Raw genomic sequence first — 15,403 nt, forward strand, 5'->3', positions numbered from 1 at the left:
GTTATATGTATGTTTACAAATAAAACCATTTTTACCTCATGTTAATTTTTTGGAGGAAATTTCCACTTTTCCACTAAATGAAAGTCTGAGACAGTAGTTTTTTTCATTACACAACAACAACAAAAACAAAAAAACAGAGCCAAAAACAAAAATTCAAAAATATCTTTTTTTTTTAATCAGGATTTACAGTGAATAGCGACTCTTTACAGATTTAATTCCTTCTCGGGAATCACTTATAAAAAATGAGATAAGAGGACATGATGATGTAGCCTGGGTCTTTGGTAGGATTGGGGTTCCGTCCTTCATAAAGTCCAAAGTAGAGAATGGTGTTGGAACTGCTCAGGTTAAGCTGCAATCAAGATTGAAATAAACTTCTATTTAATTCATTTTTTTAAAAGTAGAGAAAAGCCAGATCACCACTTAGTGTTGTTCCAATACCTTTGACTCTTCATGAACGCTTTATTTGCTAAACGATTTGCTTTGGCTCTTGTTAAAACTAGGATTGTCGGCATTAAAACGTTAACGCTTGAGACAAATTTAAAATCGCAACTGTGATAAATGGATCAACTTAACATAAATAGATAAAATTTCCTCAATGATCTGCCATAACATTATGACCGCCTACCTACAATTAAGTATTACAAGACAGAAGTTCTAGTCATTTACATTTAGGCATTTGGTAGACGCTCTTATCCAGAGCGACCTACAAAAAGTGCTTTAAAGTTTACATCATTGGATACATATTTACACTGGGTTAATTAGGTTAATAACTAAGTGCCATTAGTCAAACACAACAGGGAAGAGTTTTTTTTGGGTGTGTGTGTGTGTCATTAATCCAAGTACTGGAGAAACAGATGCGTCTTAAGTCGTCGTTTAAAGACAGTCAAAGTCTCTGCTGTACGGACATCTAGAGGAAGTTCATTCCACCACCTAGGTGCCAAAACCTGTCATAGTCAGGACATAGGACCAGATGCAGCTAGAAGCAAGCTTTCTCATCACACTGCAACTTTAAATGGCCTTTTTGTTCCATTTAGGTGCAACAGTAAAAGACCTCGGTGTGATTATAGATTCCAGTCTTTCATTTGAAGAACATGTAGATAATAGGATAGCATTCTCATCTCATAAACTTTGCGAAAATAACAAATATATTGTCACTAAACGCTGCAAAATACTTAGTTCATTGTAGACTATTGTTACGCCTTACTGTCTGGTCATTCAACTTGCATAAACAAGCTTCAGTCAGTCCAGAATGCAGCAGCAAGAGTCCTCACTAGAACCACAGTGAGCACCACAAAGGTCCACATCACCCCCACTGCATTAGCTCCCTCTGCAAAACTCTCGCTTTGATTTTAAAATACTACTTTTGACATACAGTGAGGTCAATAAGTATTTGATCGCCCTGTGATTTTGGGGTCTGTTTGGGGTCTGTTTCCTCCAACCCACGTGACATCACTGACCGCATCTTTTTGAACTGCTCGCTTAGGCACCGCTGGGGGCGGCGTAACACACTCGGAGGACAGCGCTATCCGGCTGTAGAGCTGTGATTAATGTGTGAGCACTTTTCACGACTCTACAGCCAATCAGGGGCGTCTGTGACCTCACACAAGCGAAAGGAGCGGATAGCGCTGTCCTCCGAGTGTGTTACGCCTCTCGTCCCTCCCCTCTGGGAGAGCTGATAGGGCGAGCATGTTACCACTGCGCCACTCGGAGGCCCCGTGTTCCAATACCTTTGAAACAAATCTAAGACCTTTTAAAATTCTTAATCTCTTAATTTTGGCAAACAAATTGCTTTAGCTATTGTTAAAACTGATGCACGCTCTGGCCATTTGGATTTGATTGTTGTGTCCTCAGAATGTTTTTTTTTTTTTTTTTAAGCAGCTGAATTTGACCCAAGGTTACTGTTAGCAGCAACAAATATTTATCACTAATGTAGGCTAAAGACAACTAGATTTAATTAGCTATCCTAGGCTTTGAGGTATTTTTTACACAGCCGAGAGTTTAAAATCTCAGATATGAATCCAAATTTAGTGTAAAGTTAAAAAATATATATACAGTATCTGACTACATTTATTCAAATGTTAATGTGCATAATTGGAATAAGACCTCAAAATAAATGTAATATTTAAATGTGCTATGATTATTATTAATATTATTATTGTTGTTGTGAGAGTTTCCAGAACAGTTAGTGTTATGACAGTAACATATCCACCTGTGGCGTGAGATCGATCCTCCAGGGGTCCACCTGCAGTCCGTCACACCAGCCGGCTCGACCGTACAGCCACGTGCCGTGCTCGTTAGGCACCGCCCCCTCACCCACACGCATGGCGCACCCCAGTGGCATATCTACAAATTTTAAATATTCATTTAAATCAGGAGATGACACAGTACAGCTGAAGCATTTCAACCATTCTATGTTACATATTATTGTAGAGTACTGTACAGCTTAAGCAATGACGCATACAAACAAATGTACAAGGGGCGTTCGAGTCAAACTGGGACATTTGATTGTGCAGAATAAGAAAACACAGTTCTGAGAGTAAAAAAAAAAACCTTTATTTCTCTATATAATCCCCCACTACACTAATGCACTTATCCTAGCATTTCAATAGTGCTTGGACACCATCAAGGTAGACAGCAATCATACTGCCTGCTTCTAATGCCTGCTCTTGGGTGGTCTCAGCCATCTTTTGACCAGGGGTCAGGGGAGACGATAGTAAAGGAATCATCTCCTCTGCTGGGTCTTAGTGCTCGCAGAGTTTCTTTGTAAGATGGAGAGTGTGCGTGTGCGTGTGTGTGTGTGTGTGTATTCACACAGCAGGGGAGACGATTACACACACTTATGACGCACACATACTCTCTGCCTTACACAGAAACTCTGCTCTGTCGCGATTCTTTTTAAAGGTAAAGTGTGCAGGTTCATTTTATTGTTGGTTTTTTTTTTTTTTTTTTCTCTCTTTACAGCAGTGATTCTGTTAGTATGCACTCACGCAAATGTGACTAGCGATGTTCCTTGCTAATTTTCCCGATAAAACAGTCTCTCTGTTAATGTGGTGTGTGTGTGTGCGTGCACTTGTAGTTTTTTTTTTTAACTGTGCAATAACAATAACTTACATTTTTGTGCAATAGCAGCTGTATAGTGTGCAATATTACCTAGTGTGATATGTTTAATAGTGTAAACTACTATATTGTTTGTTTGTATTTTTACACTGTACTTTATACAGTGGCATGCGAAAGTTGCACACCCCTGGTCAAAACTTCTGTGAATTGTAACAGTTAAGCAAGTGGATGATGAAATGATCTCCAAAAGGGATTGATCTCCATACGATTGTGGATTTTAAAGTGAGTTTAGAATCACTATATAATTGTAGACGACATCCTCTTTTTAACTTCAGCTTTTTTTTTTTACAGATATTGTTATGTTTGCTTCCAGAATTTGCTGGAATTTAATTGAATCCGTTCTCCCTCTACATGTGAAATGTTCCCTGTACCTCTGGCTGCAATATAACCACAAAGCATGACTGATCGACCTCCATGCTTAACAGCTGGACTGGTGTTCTTTTCATGTAAATTTTCATTTACGGCTTTCATTTACATATTTCTCAAAAAAATATATATATTTTAACCTCATCTGTCCACAGGACTTTTTACCCCAAAAGCCATCAGGCTTGTGTAAATGTTCTTTTCCAAATTAAAGCCACATCTTTCCTGATCGACTGTAAAAGCAGAATAACGTGTCTGTCCCCCCGGAGTGTTTGTTTTAAACCCAGGCGACTCACCAGCCGTGTGAAACGTGAGCGAATTGTTGCGGACGCCGTTGACGAGGAAGAAGTGCGACGTGACGCAAAATTCACCGCAGTTGTTATCGTCGCTGCCGTGGCCTGTGATCACAGCGTATAGCTCCACCTACAAAAACGTTATCCATCTGTTTATATGCACTTAGAAATAACTTTAGAATGGATATTCTATATGGCCAAAAGTATCTGAACACCCGCTGAAAGGTGCGAACATCTGCACCATTCCAGACTAATGGCTAAATGAACCACAAATCCACACCACACAGCTACAGTACACTCCAGGAGCTTTCCCAGAAGCCATGCATGGCTGTGAAGGTCAGGGGGTCACCAAACTCCTGGCCATATACCATGTGTATTATTTATTATATGCTTTAAAAGATTGTAAGGTAACAAGTTTTAACAGGAAATGGAAATAAATCTAAAGTCCGCTCCGTCACCTTTTTGGTTGAAGGTGGAACAGTAAAGTTGATCTCATGAAATCTGGAGTTGTAATCTCTGTCAAAGGTTCCGCCCTCATACAGAAACTTCAGCATGAAGGGGTAAAGCTTTTCAGATGCGTTTTCTGTAATACACAAACAATTAAATCACACAAATGTTTTTTTCTTTTTATTAACAGCAAAAAGTGTGCCTGGGATGATTAACAACCAAGTTAAAAATGTACGTTTTCTGAAATGTAAACTAAATAATAATAATAATAATAATAATTTAAGAATCAAATTCTATTGATGTTTCTAAATGAATAATGTAAAGTACAACATTGTGTTCCAGTGCTCTGAGCTTATCCTGACCCGAGCGGTTGCTGTGGCTGAAGCGCAGGTTCAGGGACGTGATCCAGGGCATGGCCCAGGGCGGGGTCTTCATGACCAGAGCACAGCTCTCGCTGTTCAGCAGAGGCAGGAGCGGAGACACGTCTGTCAGCCAGCGGCCGGTGCCTCTGAACACACACACACACACACACACACACACACACACACACACACACACACAGTTTCAATCAACACACAAGAAGCTAAAACCATGTCTGCCCCCTGAGCTGGGATTAAAAGTCACACCCTTATGCTGTCTAAAGCTGCCTTTATGTCTTCCTTGGTTGGAGGATTCTGGAATTTTTTGTGCAATTTTACAAAAATGTAAAAATTAGTTTTTTGCATCATTAAAAAAATTAGGCTTTCATTAGTCAATATAAAAGAAAATACAAACATTTTAAACAAATAAGCAAAAAACTCCTTAAAATATGTACAATTTTAAGATTGAAAATTAAAAAAAATGGTCAGGAAACCGCGAGTGACTCCGATTTCTAGGTCTTTAAAACTGCACTTTAAAAACAAAATTTAATTCCCACCTTCAGCGAATAAGTTGTTTTCATCAATAAATTCTGTTTTTATCAATTATAGTAATCATTTATAAATGACTTAATTATACATAAATGTTTAGACTGACAGAGATTTATTAATAAAAAGAGTTGCGCTAAACGCTTTGCTAAGAACCCATTTCCTCAAGTCCTGCCTTTGAGCTCTCGATTTCGAACTAAACATTGACAAGACGGAATTCTTTTAACCAAACACAACGCAGACGGCGGGACTTCCTAATCTTGTTAAAATCTATGCAATCGCTTTATATATATATATATATATATATATATATATATATATATATATATATATATATATATATATACACACACACTCAACAAAAATATAAACGCAACATTATTGTTTCTGCTCCGATTTTTTTTCATGAGATGGACTTAAAGATCTAAAATTCATTCCAGATACACAATATTACCATTTCTCTCAAACATTGTTCACAAATCAGTCTAAATGTGTGATAGTGAGCACTTCTGCTTTGCTGAGATAATCCATCCCACCTCACAGGTGTGTCACATCTAGATGCTGATCTGACATCATGAGTAGTGCACAGGTGGACCTTATACTGGCCACAATAAAAGGCCACCCTTTAGTGCAGAAGTGCTTACTATCACACATTTAGACTGATTTGTGAACAATGTTTGAGAGAAATGGTAATATTGTGTATCTGGAATGAATTTTAGATCTTTAAGTCCATCTCATGAAAAATCGGAGCAGAAACAAAGGTGTTGCATTTATACATATACATATATATATATTTTTTTTTACAAAAAAATAAACTAAAACAGAGTTCATTGACGGGGATAAACACCCTAAACCATTTCATGGGAAGATGTGTCCCCCCCGTGCAAATTAATCGACTTTAAATATTATATTTTCAGTCAAAATAAAAAAAAAAAAGGTTAAACCTAGTCCTAAAGTCATCAGCAACATCAAAGGTTTAAAAGAAAAAAGGAAAAAAAACGCTTGTAGGTGTAATTAGGGCTCAAGCACTAAAACATCAGCATGATGACGTCATAGCTGAAGTCTGAAAGTCCCGAGTCATATACTGTAGTTCTGATCAACATCGGGGCTTCTTGGGGGTCAAAAAGTCATGAAAATCTTCAGACAGGTTGGAATCTGCTGCCATTAGGATTCCTAAGAGTTTAGTATATTAAAGAGAGGATTGTATATTAAAAAGCAATACATAAGAGTTTTGTAAATCTGTAAATTTTTTAAGGTATTTTTAATTCTAAAAACCTTTTTTAATACAGAAGCCTATTTGTTTATTGCTTTTCTGTCTCCAAAATAACTTTAAAATAAGAAAACCTGCGGAAGGCGGTGATCCAGCGGCCGAGCTCCATGTTACAGTAAGGACTGAAGTGATCGCAGCAGATGAACAGCTGCACCGTGTGATCCCAGTGAGCGCACGTCTCGTCCCTGCGGCCGGGGCAGGACAACGCCGCGTCCAGCTCCAGCATGTCAAACTCCAACAAGTCTGAGTAAACAATACTTAACAGTTTAATGATGTGGCGCGACTATACAGGTTTTTAGTTCATGGTGTGCGTCACACTTTCATTGAGGACTTAAACAGACCTTTGGGAAGTGTGATAACGGCCCGAGCTCCCGCCTCTCCCTGCATCAGCGTTTTATTAAACACAGGAACGACAGCAGCAGGACGTTTAACTCGCTCCAGCAAGCCAGCGTTGAAGTCAAACCTGCCGGGGATAAAACGTCTTAGGTTTATTATGTCCACCTATAAATATATCACTTTGTGATTGTGTATAATTACTGTATGTAGCTTATCTGCTGCTCTGTAAAAAGTATTAGCACCCCCCACCCCCCCGTCAATCATGGACCACTTGTTGGTATAAAAACAAACATTAATTATTAAAGTGATAAGTGGAACAAGGTTTTGTCTGTACATTGATCAGAACTCACTCTTTCATAGATCGCTGGCTAGAAAGAATTTAATGAAACTTTTGCAGTACTTCGATATCTGCCTGCATTTTAATCTGCACCAAAAGTGAAATCAAAATGTTGAGTAAAATGTGTTCTGGATTTAATAATCTAGTTTAAAAAATAAGCTATTAATGCGCTACTGTCTCAATGTAAACAAACACCTGCACCAACAGATAATTATTATAAAAGATAAACTGAATATTTTTCCCAGGATAAGTTCATATTTTCACTTTGGCTGAATTTTAACACACTGTACGTGTTACGTGACATATACGTGAGCTTCAACCTGATATAATAATAATAATTATAATATCACTGATTACATTAAAGCTCATCAGATTATTTGTAACTTTAACCTTTTTCCACAAATTCCAAAAATAACTATTTCCACAAATTCTTTGACCATCAACGACATGTACTTATTGCTAATTGTATAGAAATTATTGGATATTGGAACTGAATAATTTCAATACAACATATGATAACAGGTGCAAGTAAAAAAAAAAAAAAAAAAAGATCATGTTAAAAAAAAGTGATGTTAATACCATGCAGTATATCTGGGTTTAATAATTCAGGATTGGGGGTATAGACTGTGTATGGGCGTACCACTCTGCCTGCCAGCTTATGAAACGGAATGTTGGATACAGGAACCAGCCCATTTCTGCCAGCGCCCCCTGCTGGTCTATTGCAATAAAAAAGTTGGGTGATGGAGTGACCTGGAACGTCACATTCACCTTCTTCCCAGATCTGTTCAAGAAAACACACATTATTATTATTCTAATATATACACACACATAAATACAAAGTGTGTCTGACAAATTTAAATATATCAATATATACAATATACATTTTTACATTATATTAAAATTTAAGTTAAACTCATTCTAGATTCATTATAAATAAATTAAAATATTTCAAGCCTCTTGTTGTACTCCCAATGATTACAGTTTAAAGCTTATCAAACATAAGCATCAAAATTCCAGTATCTCAAAATATTACAGCATTTCATTTTGAGTACTTTTTATCTCTCGGTTTTGTCCAGTACACACAACCACAATCATGGGGAAGACTGCTAACATCACCACCCTCCACAAGGACTGTAAGCCACAGAAGGTCCTCACTGAAAGGATTGGCTGTTTGCAGAGTGCTGTTTCGAAGCCTATCTATGGAAAGTTGACCAGAAGGGAAAAGCATGGTCGGAAAAGGTGCACAAGCAACAGGGATGACCGTAGCCTTAGGACGACCGTCAAGCAAAGATGATTCAAGAAGTTGGTAGAGCTTAATGCGGAGTGGAGTGAGGCTGGAGTCAGTGCATCAAGCACCACCACACAGATGTATTCTGTAAATAGGCACATTTACTGTTTACATTTTTAGTATCAAGCTACTTCTGAACCAGTGATAACATCAGAGGCAACATGGCTTTACATGGGCTAAGAAGAAAAGGAACTGGACTGTTGCTAAGTGGTTCAAAGTCCAATTTGCATTTTATTTGGTAATCAATGTCCCAGAGTCTGAAAGAAGGGTGAAGAGACACGGAATTCAGGCTGCTGGAAGTCCAGTGTGACGTTTCCAAAGTGGGAGATGATTTGAGGTGCCATGCCACCTGCTGGTTGTTGTTTCACAGAGTTTTATCAAGTCCAAAGTCAACACAGCCAATTACATGGAGATTTTAGAGCACTTCATACTTTTGTCTGCTGACGAGCTTTATAGAGATGCCAATTTATTTTTCCAGCACAGAAATTAGCACCTGCCCATAGTGCCAAAACCACCACTAACTGGTTTGCACCCCATTATATTACTGTGCTTTATTGGTGATGCATGTCCTGAACCCCAGAGAGAAACGATTATTTATTGCCAAGAGAAAGATAAACATCTGACCCAACAATACAGACGAGTTAAAGGCTGATATTAAAGCAGCCTGGTCTTCAATAACACCTCAGCAGTGCCACAGGCTGGTTGCCAACATGCCTTGCTGCATTGGCGCAGTAATTTGTGTTAAATGGGCTTCGACCAAAAATTAAGTGCATAAATGAACGGACTTTTCAGAAGTTGGACATTTATGTATTGTAAATTCTTTTTTGATTGATGTTAGGAAACATTCAAATATATTGAGATACTGGATGTTTTTTTCAAGATCTGTAAGCCATGATCATCAAAATAAAACAACAGAAAAAGATTTATATAGACTTATTATATATTTTTTTATATTTGACATTACGAATTAAATCAACGCTTTATAACCTCCTAGAGGGGGCTTACGATAGCGCCTGATCTACAGCAGGCTGGAAGTGCAGCATAGCCGCAGGAATGTTGAGGGTGGTGTTACACTCATCTCCAGTGCAATTCATGTCCTGGATTGGGTTGCCAGGTAATGCATAAACCAGCACACCTACTGCTTTGGAATCTTCCATGGCTTTAATCTGCAACAGATCAGAATTGATTTTGTTGGTGAATTATCTAGGACAACAGCTCAAACTTTAATTTAATTCGTGTTCAATTACTACAAACTGATAGAAAGGACAATAAATTGAATAATTAGCAAGTTGCTGTGCTGAACCAGGAATAAAAACGCTTGAAGAACTGACTCGCATCACGTCAGGTCTAGCGATAAGTCGTTTCTCACCTTGGCGAAAAACGAGCAGCCGCTTTCAGAAACCCAGGCCACAGCTCCGGCGGCTGCAGGAAAGGGCTTGCAGCCGTCACCTGCCCCGACCAGGACGTATTGCACTTTTTCCCAGCGGCCATTCAGCCAGTCGTACCTGGCGTTCAGGCGCTTTGTGATCACCGGAAATTTCCACTCTGAAAGATAAGAATGTAGAAATGATTAGCAAACACTAAACACTAGTCATCCATTCAACACTAGTTGAATGGATCTGTTGAGAACAGAGCGTACGCACCTGGACTTGTGAACACCGCCTGCGCCAGACCACAGTTGTGTCCGCCGCATCCCCAGGAGTAGAGCACTCTGGGTATCCAGTTCCCCAAGGCGTAGATGGGGATGGGGGAGAAATGAAGCCTGGATAAAATTTCCTTACCCCTGATAAAAGAAGAAAGGACGTGAGATAAACCTTGTAGGGGCGATGTTTTTAAGTAGGAGAATTTTAATGTTTACAGAAAGTGTCCAGGCGGCTTGGAGGCTTAGTGGTTAACACTGTGGCCTCACACCTCAAGGGACCAGGTTCCATTTCCATCTCGGACTCCGTATGCTCAGAATTTGCATTTTCTCCCTGAGCTTGGTGGGTATCTTTCAGGTACTCCGGTTTCCTCCCACGGTCTAAAGACATGCAGATTAGGCTAATCGCTGTTCCCAAATTGCCTATAGTGTGTGAATGAGTGTATGTATGTGTGTGCCCAATTGGTACCCGGACTTATGCCTCAAGTCTCCTGGGATAGGCTCCAGGCCCCCAGTGACCCTGTATACAGGATGAAGCAATATAGACGATGAGTGAGTGAAAAGTGTCCACTTTACAACTTTCTCTGTAAGGTATTACAAGAGAATCAACCACTCAGCCAATAGTTTGTGCACCCATATGTATTAGTTCAACCTGTAAATACATACACACGCACTTGTGACAGTGTGCACAAAACAATCCCCATGAAGACAATGTGAACATAGTTGGAGTGAAAGAAAAACTCGTGTGATGTGAAGCTTCTTACTGGATATTAACGCTCTTGTAGCGAAATAACCACAAATTACTACAATTTCACTCCAAAATCTAGTGAAAGACCATCACAGAAGAGTTAAACTATAGGGACAAAAGGATTTTGGCCTCAACTGTTAATTATTGAATTCAGGCGTTTCAATCAATCAGTCCTAAGGGAAGGGCAATCCTAATGCTTCAGCAAGTTGTATATATTTAATCTTATTGTGTTTTTAATACTTTGAATCTAAATCTTGTGGTTAGTCAAACACAGGCTAACCTGTTGTTTATTTTGTTTGTTTATTTGGGGGGTGGAGATTAACCCAAGTAAAAACAAACACATACACAAACAAACACAACGCATGTCAACACTTGTGACAGTATGCACAAAGCCATCTCCGTGAAAACATAGTTGGAGTGGAAGAACCCGAATGTGAAGCACAGAGCTCTGACCAGACCTGGTGGCTCCTTACTGGACTTCAGTTGCCTGGTTGTCACTTATGCTCTCATAGCCACAAATCCCTAAAGCGACGCCCCAAAACCTAGTGCGAAGCTTTTACAGAAGAGTGGTGCAGTAGAGATTTTACAGCAAATGGGCCATAATGTCTGGAACTGCGGGGAGTTCAATGAGCACATAAGGGTGTGCCAAAACTTTTGGTTATACAGTGGGGGAAATAAGAATCCCCTACAGATTTTCTAAGTTTGCCCACTTACAAAGAAATGAAGGGTCTATAATTTTTATCATAGGTTTATGGTAAAGGATTGAGACAGAATATCAACCAAAAATCCAGAAAAAGCACATGATACAAATGTTATGAATTAAGTTGCATTTCAGTGAGGGAGATAAGTATTTGATCCCCTACCAACCAACAATAATTCTTCCTCTCACAGACTTCCTGCTCTTGTGGTACACATATTAATTTAAGAAGGTGCTCTTAACAATACTGTGGTATGTGTATAAAAGTCACCTGTCCACAAAATCTCTATCTTCCATTCAAACCTCACCACCATCGGCAAGACCAAAGACCTGTTAAAGCAAGTCAGGAACAAGATTTTAGACCTGCACAAGGCTGGAACGGGGTACAAGACCATCAGCTAGAAGCTTGGTGAGAAGGAGGCAACTGTATAAGTAACCACTAATGGCCCTATATGCAAGATTTCACCTCATGGAGTAAGAATAATCATGAGAAAAATAAGGGACGAGCCCAGGACTACATGGGAGGAGCTTGTGAATGATCTCAAGGCAGTTGGGATCACAGTCACCAAACAAACCATTGGTAACACAATACGCCTGCATGGATTGAAATCCTTCAGCGCAGCAAGGCTTCCCCTCCTCGAGAAGACACATGTACTGTACAGACCAGTCTGAGGTTTGCCAATAAACAGAGAAAGATTGGGATAAACTGTTGTGGTCAGATGAGACCAAAATTGAGCTTTTTGTCATCAACTCGACTTGTTTTCAGAGGAAGAAAAATGTTGACTATGACACTAAGAACACCACAGTCCCAACAGTCAAGCACGGAGGTGGAAACATTATGCTTTGGGTCTGTTTCTCTGCTAAAGGTACAGATTGACTTTGCTGCACTGAGGGACCAATGGATGAGGCCATGTGTTGTAAAGTTTTGGATGAGAACCTCCTGAAGATGGGTTGTGGTTGGGTCGTCCAGCATGAAAATGACCCCAAACATACTGCCAAGGCAACTAAGGAATGGCTCAAGTATAAGCACATTAAGGTCATGGAGTGGTTTAGCCAGTCTTCAGACCTTAATCCAATAGAAAATTCACGGAGATAGCTGTAACTTCGAGTTGCTAAGCAACCGGCAAGAAACCTTAAACATTTAGAGAAAATCTGTAAGGAACAGTGGATCAAAATGCACCCCAAGATGTGTGCAAATCTGGTAAACAACAACAAGAAACATCTTCCCACTGTGCTTTCCAGCTAGGGTTTCTCTACCAAGTCATGTTTTGCTTGGGGATCAAATACTTATTTTCCTCATTGAAATGCAACTTAATTCCTAACATTTGTATCATGTGCTATTTCTGGATGATATTCTGTCTCAATCCTTTACTATAAACCTATGATAAAAATTATAGACCCTTCATTTTTTTTGTAAGTGGGCAAAGTGCATGTTGAATGATATAAATAAAAATAAACACACACACACGCACCTGTGCCCTACAGAGGAGACGACCCTGTACACCTGCTCTCTCATCCAGAGCGCATCCTGGGCCGCGGAGTCGTCCAGAGACAGGAACAGAACCTCGGCGCTGAGCGGAAGGAACTCCAGCAGCTCGGACACGGACGAGTTGGACGACCAGAGACACTCCAGGAACGCGGATTTATTCGTGAACGCGTGGATGATGACGGAGGAGGATTTGGAAGCCGCGCTGAGCGGATAGACGAACTCCCCGTCTAAAGTCTGGACCCGGAAAGCCGGGGCCGGGTCTCCGGGGTCGAACCCGGGCAATCCGGAGCGCTCGCGCGGGCGCGCGCTCGGCTCGTGGACAACGCTCTCCTCGGCGGCGGCTCGCGCGTGCACGAGCGCGGGCAAGCAGATAAGAGTGAAAAGCACGAGTGCTAAAGGACGGATCCTCATACTGAGAGAGAGAGAGAGAGAGAGAGAGGTGTGTGTGTGTTCTGTTTGTTTTTACTGTTAAAGTGATAGCGAAAGGAAAAAAAAAAATCCTACATTATGGCCGTTTATACACTCGCGAGCGCCATCGCGTGCTCGACTTCCATTTATAGGGACAGCGCGAGGGAGGGGCGTGGCTTAGGAGTAAGAAAAGAAGAAAAAAAAACCCGGAAGTACCAGTTTAAACTTACTCACTCATCTTCTATACCGGTTTATTCTGTATTCAGGGTTGTGGGGACCTGGAGTCTATCAGGGCACGAGGCGGGGTACACCCTGGACAGGGTGCCAATCCATCGCAAGGCACACACGCATACACACACTCATTCACACACTATGGGCAATTTTGGGAACGGCAATTAGCAAAACCTGCATATCTTTGGACTGTGGGAAGAAAACTGGAGAACCCGGAGGAAACCCACCAAGCACGGGGAGAACATGCAAACTCCATGCACGCAGAGACGGGAACCGAGCCTGGCCTGGAATCAAACCCGGACCCTGGAGGTGCAAGGCGGCAGTGCTTACCACTACACCACCGCGCTGCCTCCACGCTTACCAACGAATAATGAATCCAAATATACCGAATTCGGTTTCATTTTTATATACGTTTTAAGTACAGTCAAAATGATTGAGAACACATTTACACTAAATTAACCTTGAGGAATTTCTTCTAACTGAAACACCACACAACTCATCACTTATCTCTATAAATAAAATAAAGGTTTTGTCTGTACATTGATCAGAACTCACTGTTGCAATTATATATTTACATATTCATACATGCAATTGGAGGACTAGAATGTTGAGTAAAAGTAATGTTATGAACAGTTATGTGCCGGATTTAATAATCTACTTTAAAATAAACTACTAATGCGCTACTTGCTTAATGTAAACCAAACACCTGCACCAATAGATATTAATTAGAAAAGCTAAACTGAATATTTCTACTGGGATTAGTTCATATTTTCACTTTGTCTGAAATAACAGCGCTGAAGTGTTATAAGTGAATTTTAACATACTGAAGTCATTTTAAGACAAAATTTCATCTTTATCTGATCTACTTTTTCCATTTCTCATCTGTGATTCACTCTCCGATTACTGAACAGGGAGTGTATTTGAGTGGTGATGTAAGAAATACAACTTAGTGTAAACAAGGCGTAAGATACTCAACCTTACAGAATGTGTTTTCTTTGTATTAATAAGTTAGACAGAGAGTTCTGCTGTACAGAAAGACAGACAGACATGTACGTGGGCTTCAACCTGAAATAATATGACTGATTACATTAAAGATTGACACAATCCATACATGGTTCTCAAAATTTATATTACATGTGAAGGAATGGATGTTAAAATGAAGAGGAAAAAATGTAATAAGGTTACTATAACAAATACAATGTGTACAATACTGATCCCACCTTTCGCAGACACTAATGGATATTAATGAGTATGCAAACAAATGGTCACGGCTCTGTCTCTGTGATGGTTGTTTTGAAGAAAATTATGATATCTCAGTGCTACAGAAGGGAGTTTAATCAATTAGCACGCTAAACGTACAGGCTGCACAAAATTTTCAATATTTATTAATAGATGTGCAAAGCCAAGACAATAATGGTATTAATCATAATTTTTATGAATACTCTTATTGTGTACTTGAGTAATCTAAATTCATCTTTAAAGCTGATTAACTTATTTTTTTTGCCCTAACCTTTTAACTATTTCTTAAAACTCTTTTCCAGTCAACGATGGGTACTAATGCTAGTGTCCATGTATGTCTTTAGTTTTGTGATTTATTGTCTACATTCTAGAACAATAAGTAAAAACAACAACAGTAACTTGTTAATTTAAGACATGGTCAGCTGTTCTGGAATAATTCTTAAGAACAGTATTGTGTCAAATGCATTTGCGAAACCATCAAGCTTCATGATGAAACTGGTTTTCATGAAGACCTTCCCAGGAAAGCAAGACCAAAACTGACCTCTGCTGCAGAGGAGAAAGTCATTTAGTCACCGGCCTCAGAAATCAGCAATTAA

At 39.7% G+C, this 15,403-nt stretch overlaps 1 protein-coding gene across 1 annotated transcript; it reads right to left on the reverse strand.

Moving 5' to 3' along the window:
* Positions 1–152: 152 nt before the first annotated feature.
* si:dkey-256h2.1 (uncharacterized protein LOC337520 homolog) lies at positions 153–13,421 on the reverse strand. The gene is made up of 12 exons (XM_053487506.1): positions 12,913–13,421; positions 10,000–10,139; positions 9,726–9,901; positions 9,362–9,522; positions 7,709–7,849; positions 6,737–6,858; positions 6,470–6,638; positions 4,583–4,728; positions 4,232–4,356; positions 3,777–3,903; positions 2,210–2,343; positions 153–349 (listed from the first exon to the last, which is right to left on the reverse strand). Exons 1-12 carry the CDS (start codon positions 13,338–13,340, stop codon positions 230–232), a joined length of 1,989 nt encoding a protein of 662 aa, XP_053343481.1. The 5' UTR covers positions 13,341–13,421; the 3' UTR covers positions 153–229.
* Positions 13,422–15,403: the final 1,982 nt, after the last annotated feature.

Source organism: Clarias gariepinus, chromosome 26, assembly GCF_024256425.1.
Source record: "Clarias gariepinus isolate MV-2021 ecotype Netherlands chromosome 26, CGAR_prim_01v2, whole genome shotgun sequence".
Taxonomy (NCBI): domain Eukaryota; kingdom Metazoa; phylum Chordata; class Actinopteri; order Siluriformes; family Clariidae; genus Clarias; species Clarias gariepinus.

What these genes read in the sequence shown, in the direction of transcription:
- si:dkey-256h2.1 (XM_053487506.1), bottom strand. Translation starts at nt 13,340, where the DNA reads ATGAGGATCCGTCCTTTAGCACTCGTGCTTTTCACTCTTATCTGCTTG. An exon ending in CGTTATCACACTTCCCAAAG is followed by an intron (nt 6,639 to 6,736) that starts GTCTGTTTAAGT and finishes TTGTTTACTCAG; the next exon opens with ACTTGTTGGAGTTTGACATG. An exon ending in CAGCCACAGCAACCGCTCGG is followed by an intron (nt 4,357 to 4,582) that starts GTCAGGATAAGC and finishes TGTGTATTACAG; the next exon opens with AAAACGCATCTGAAAAGCTT.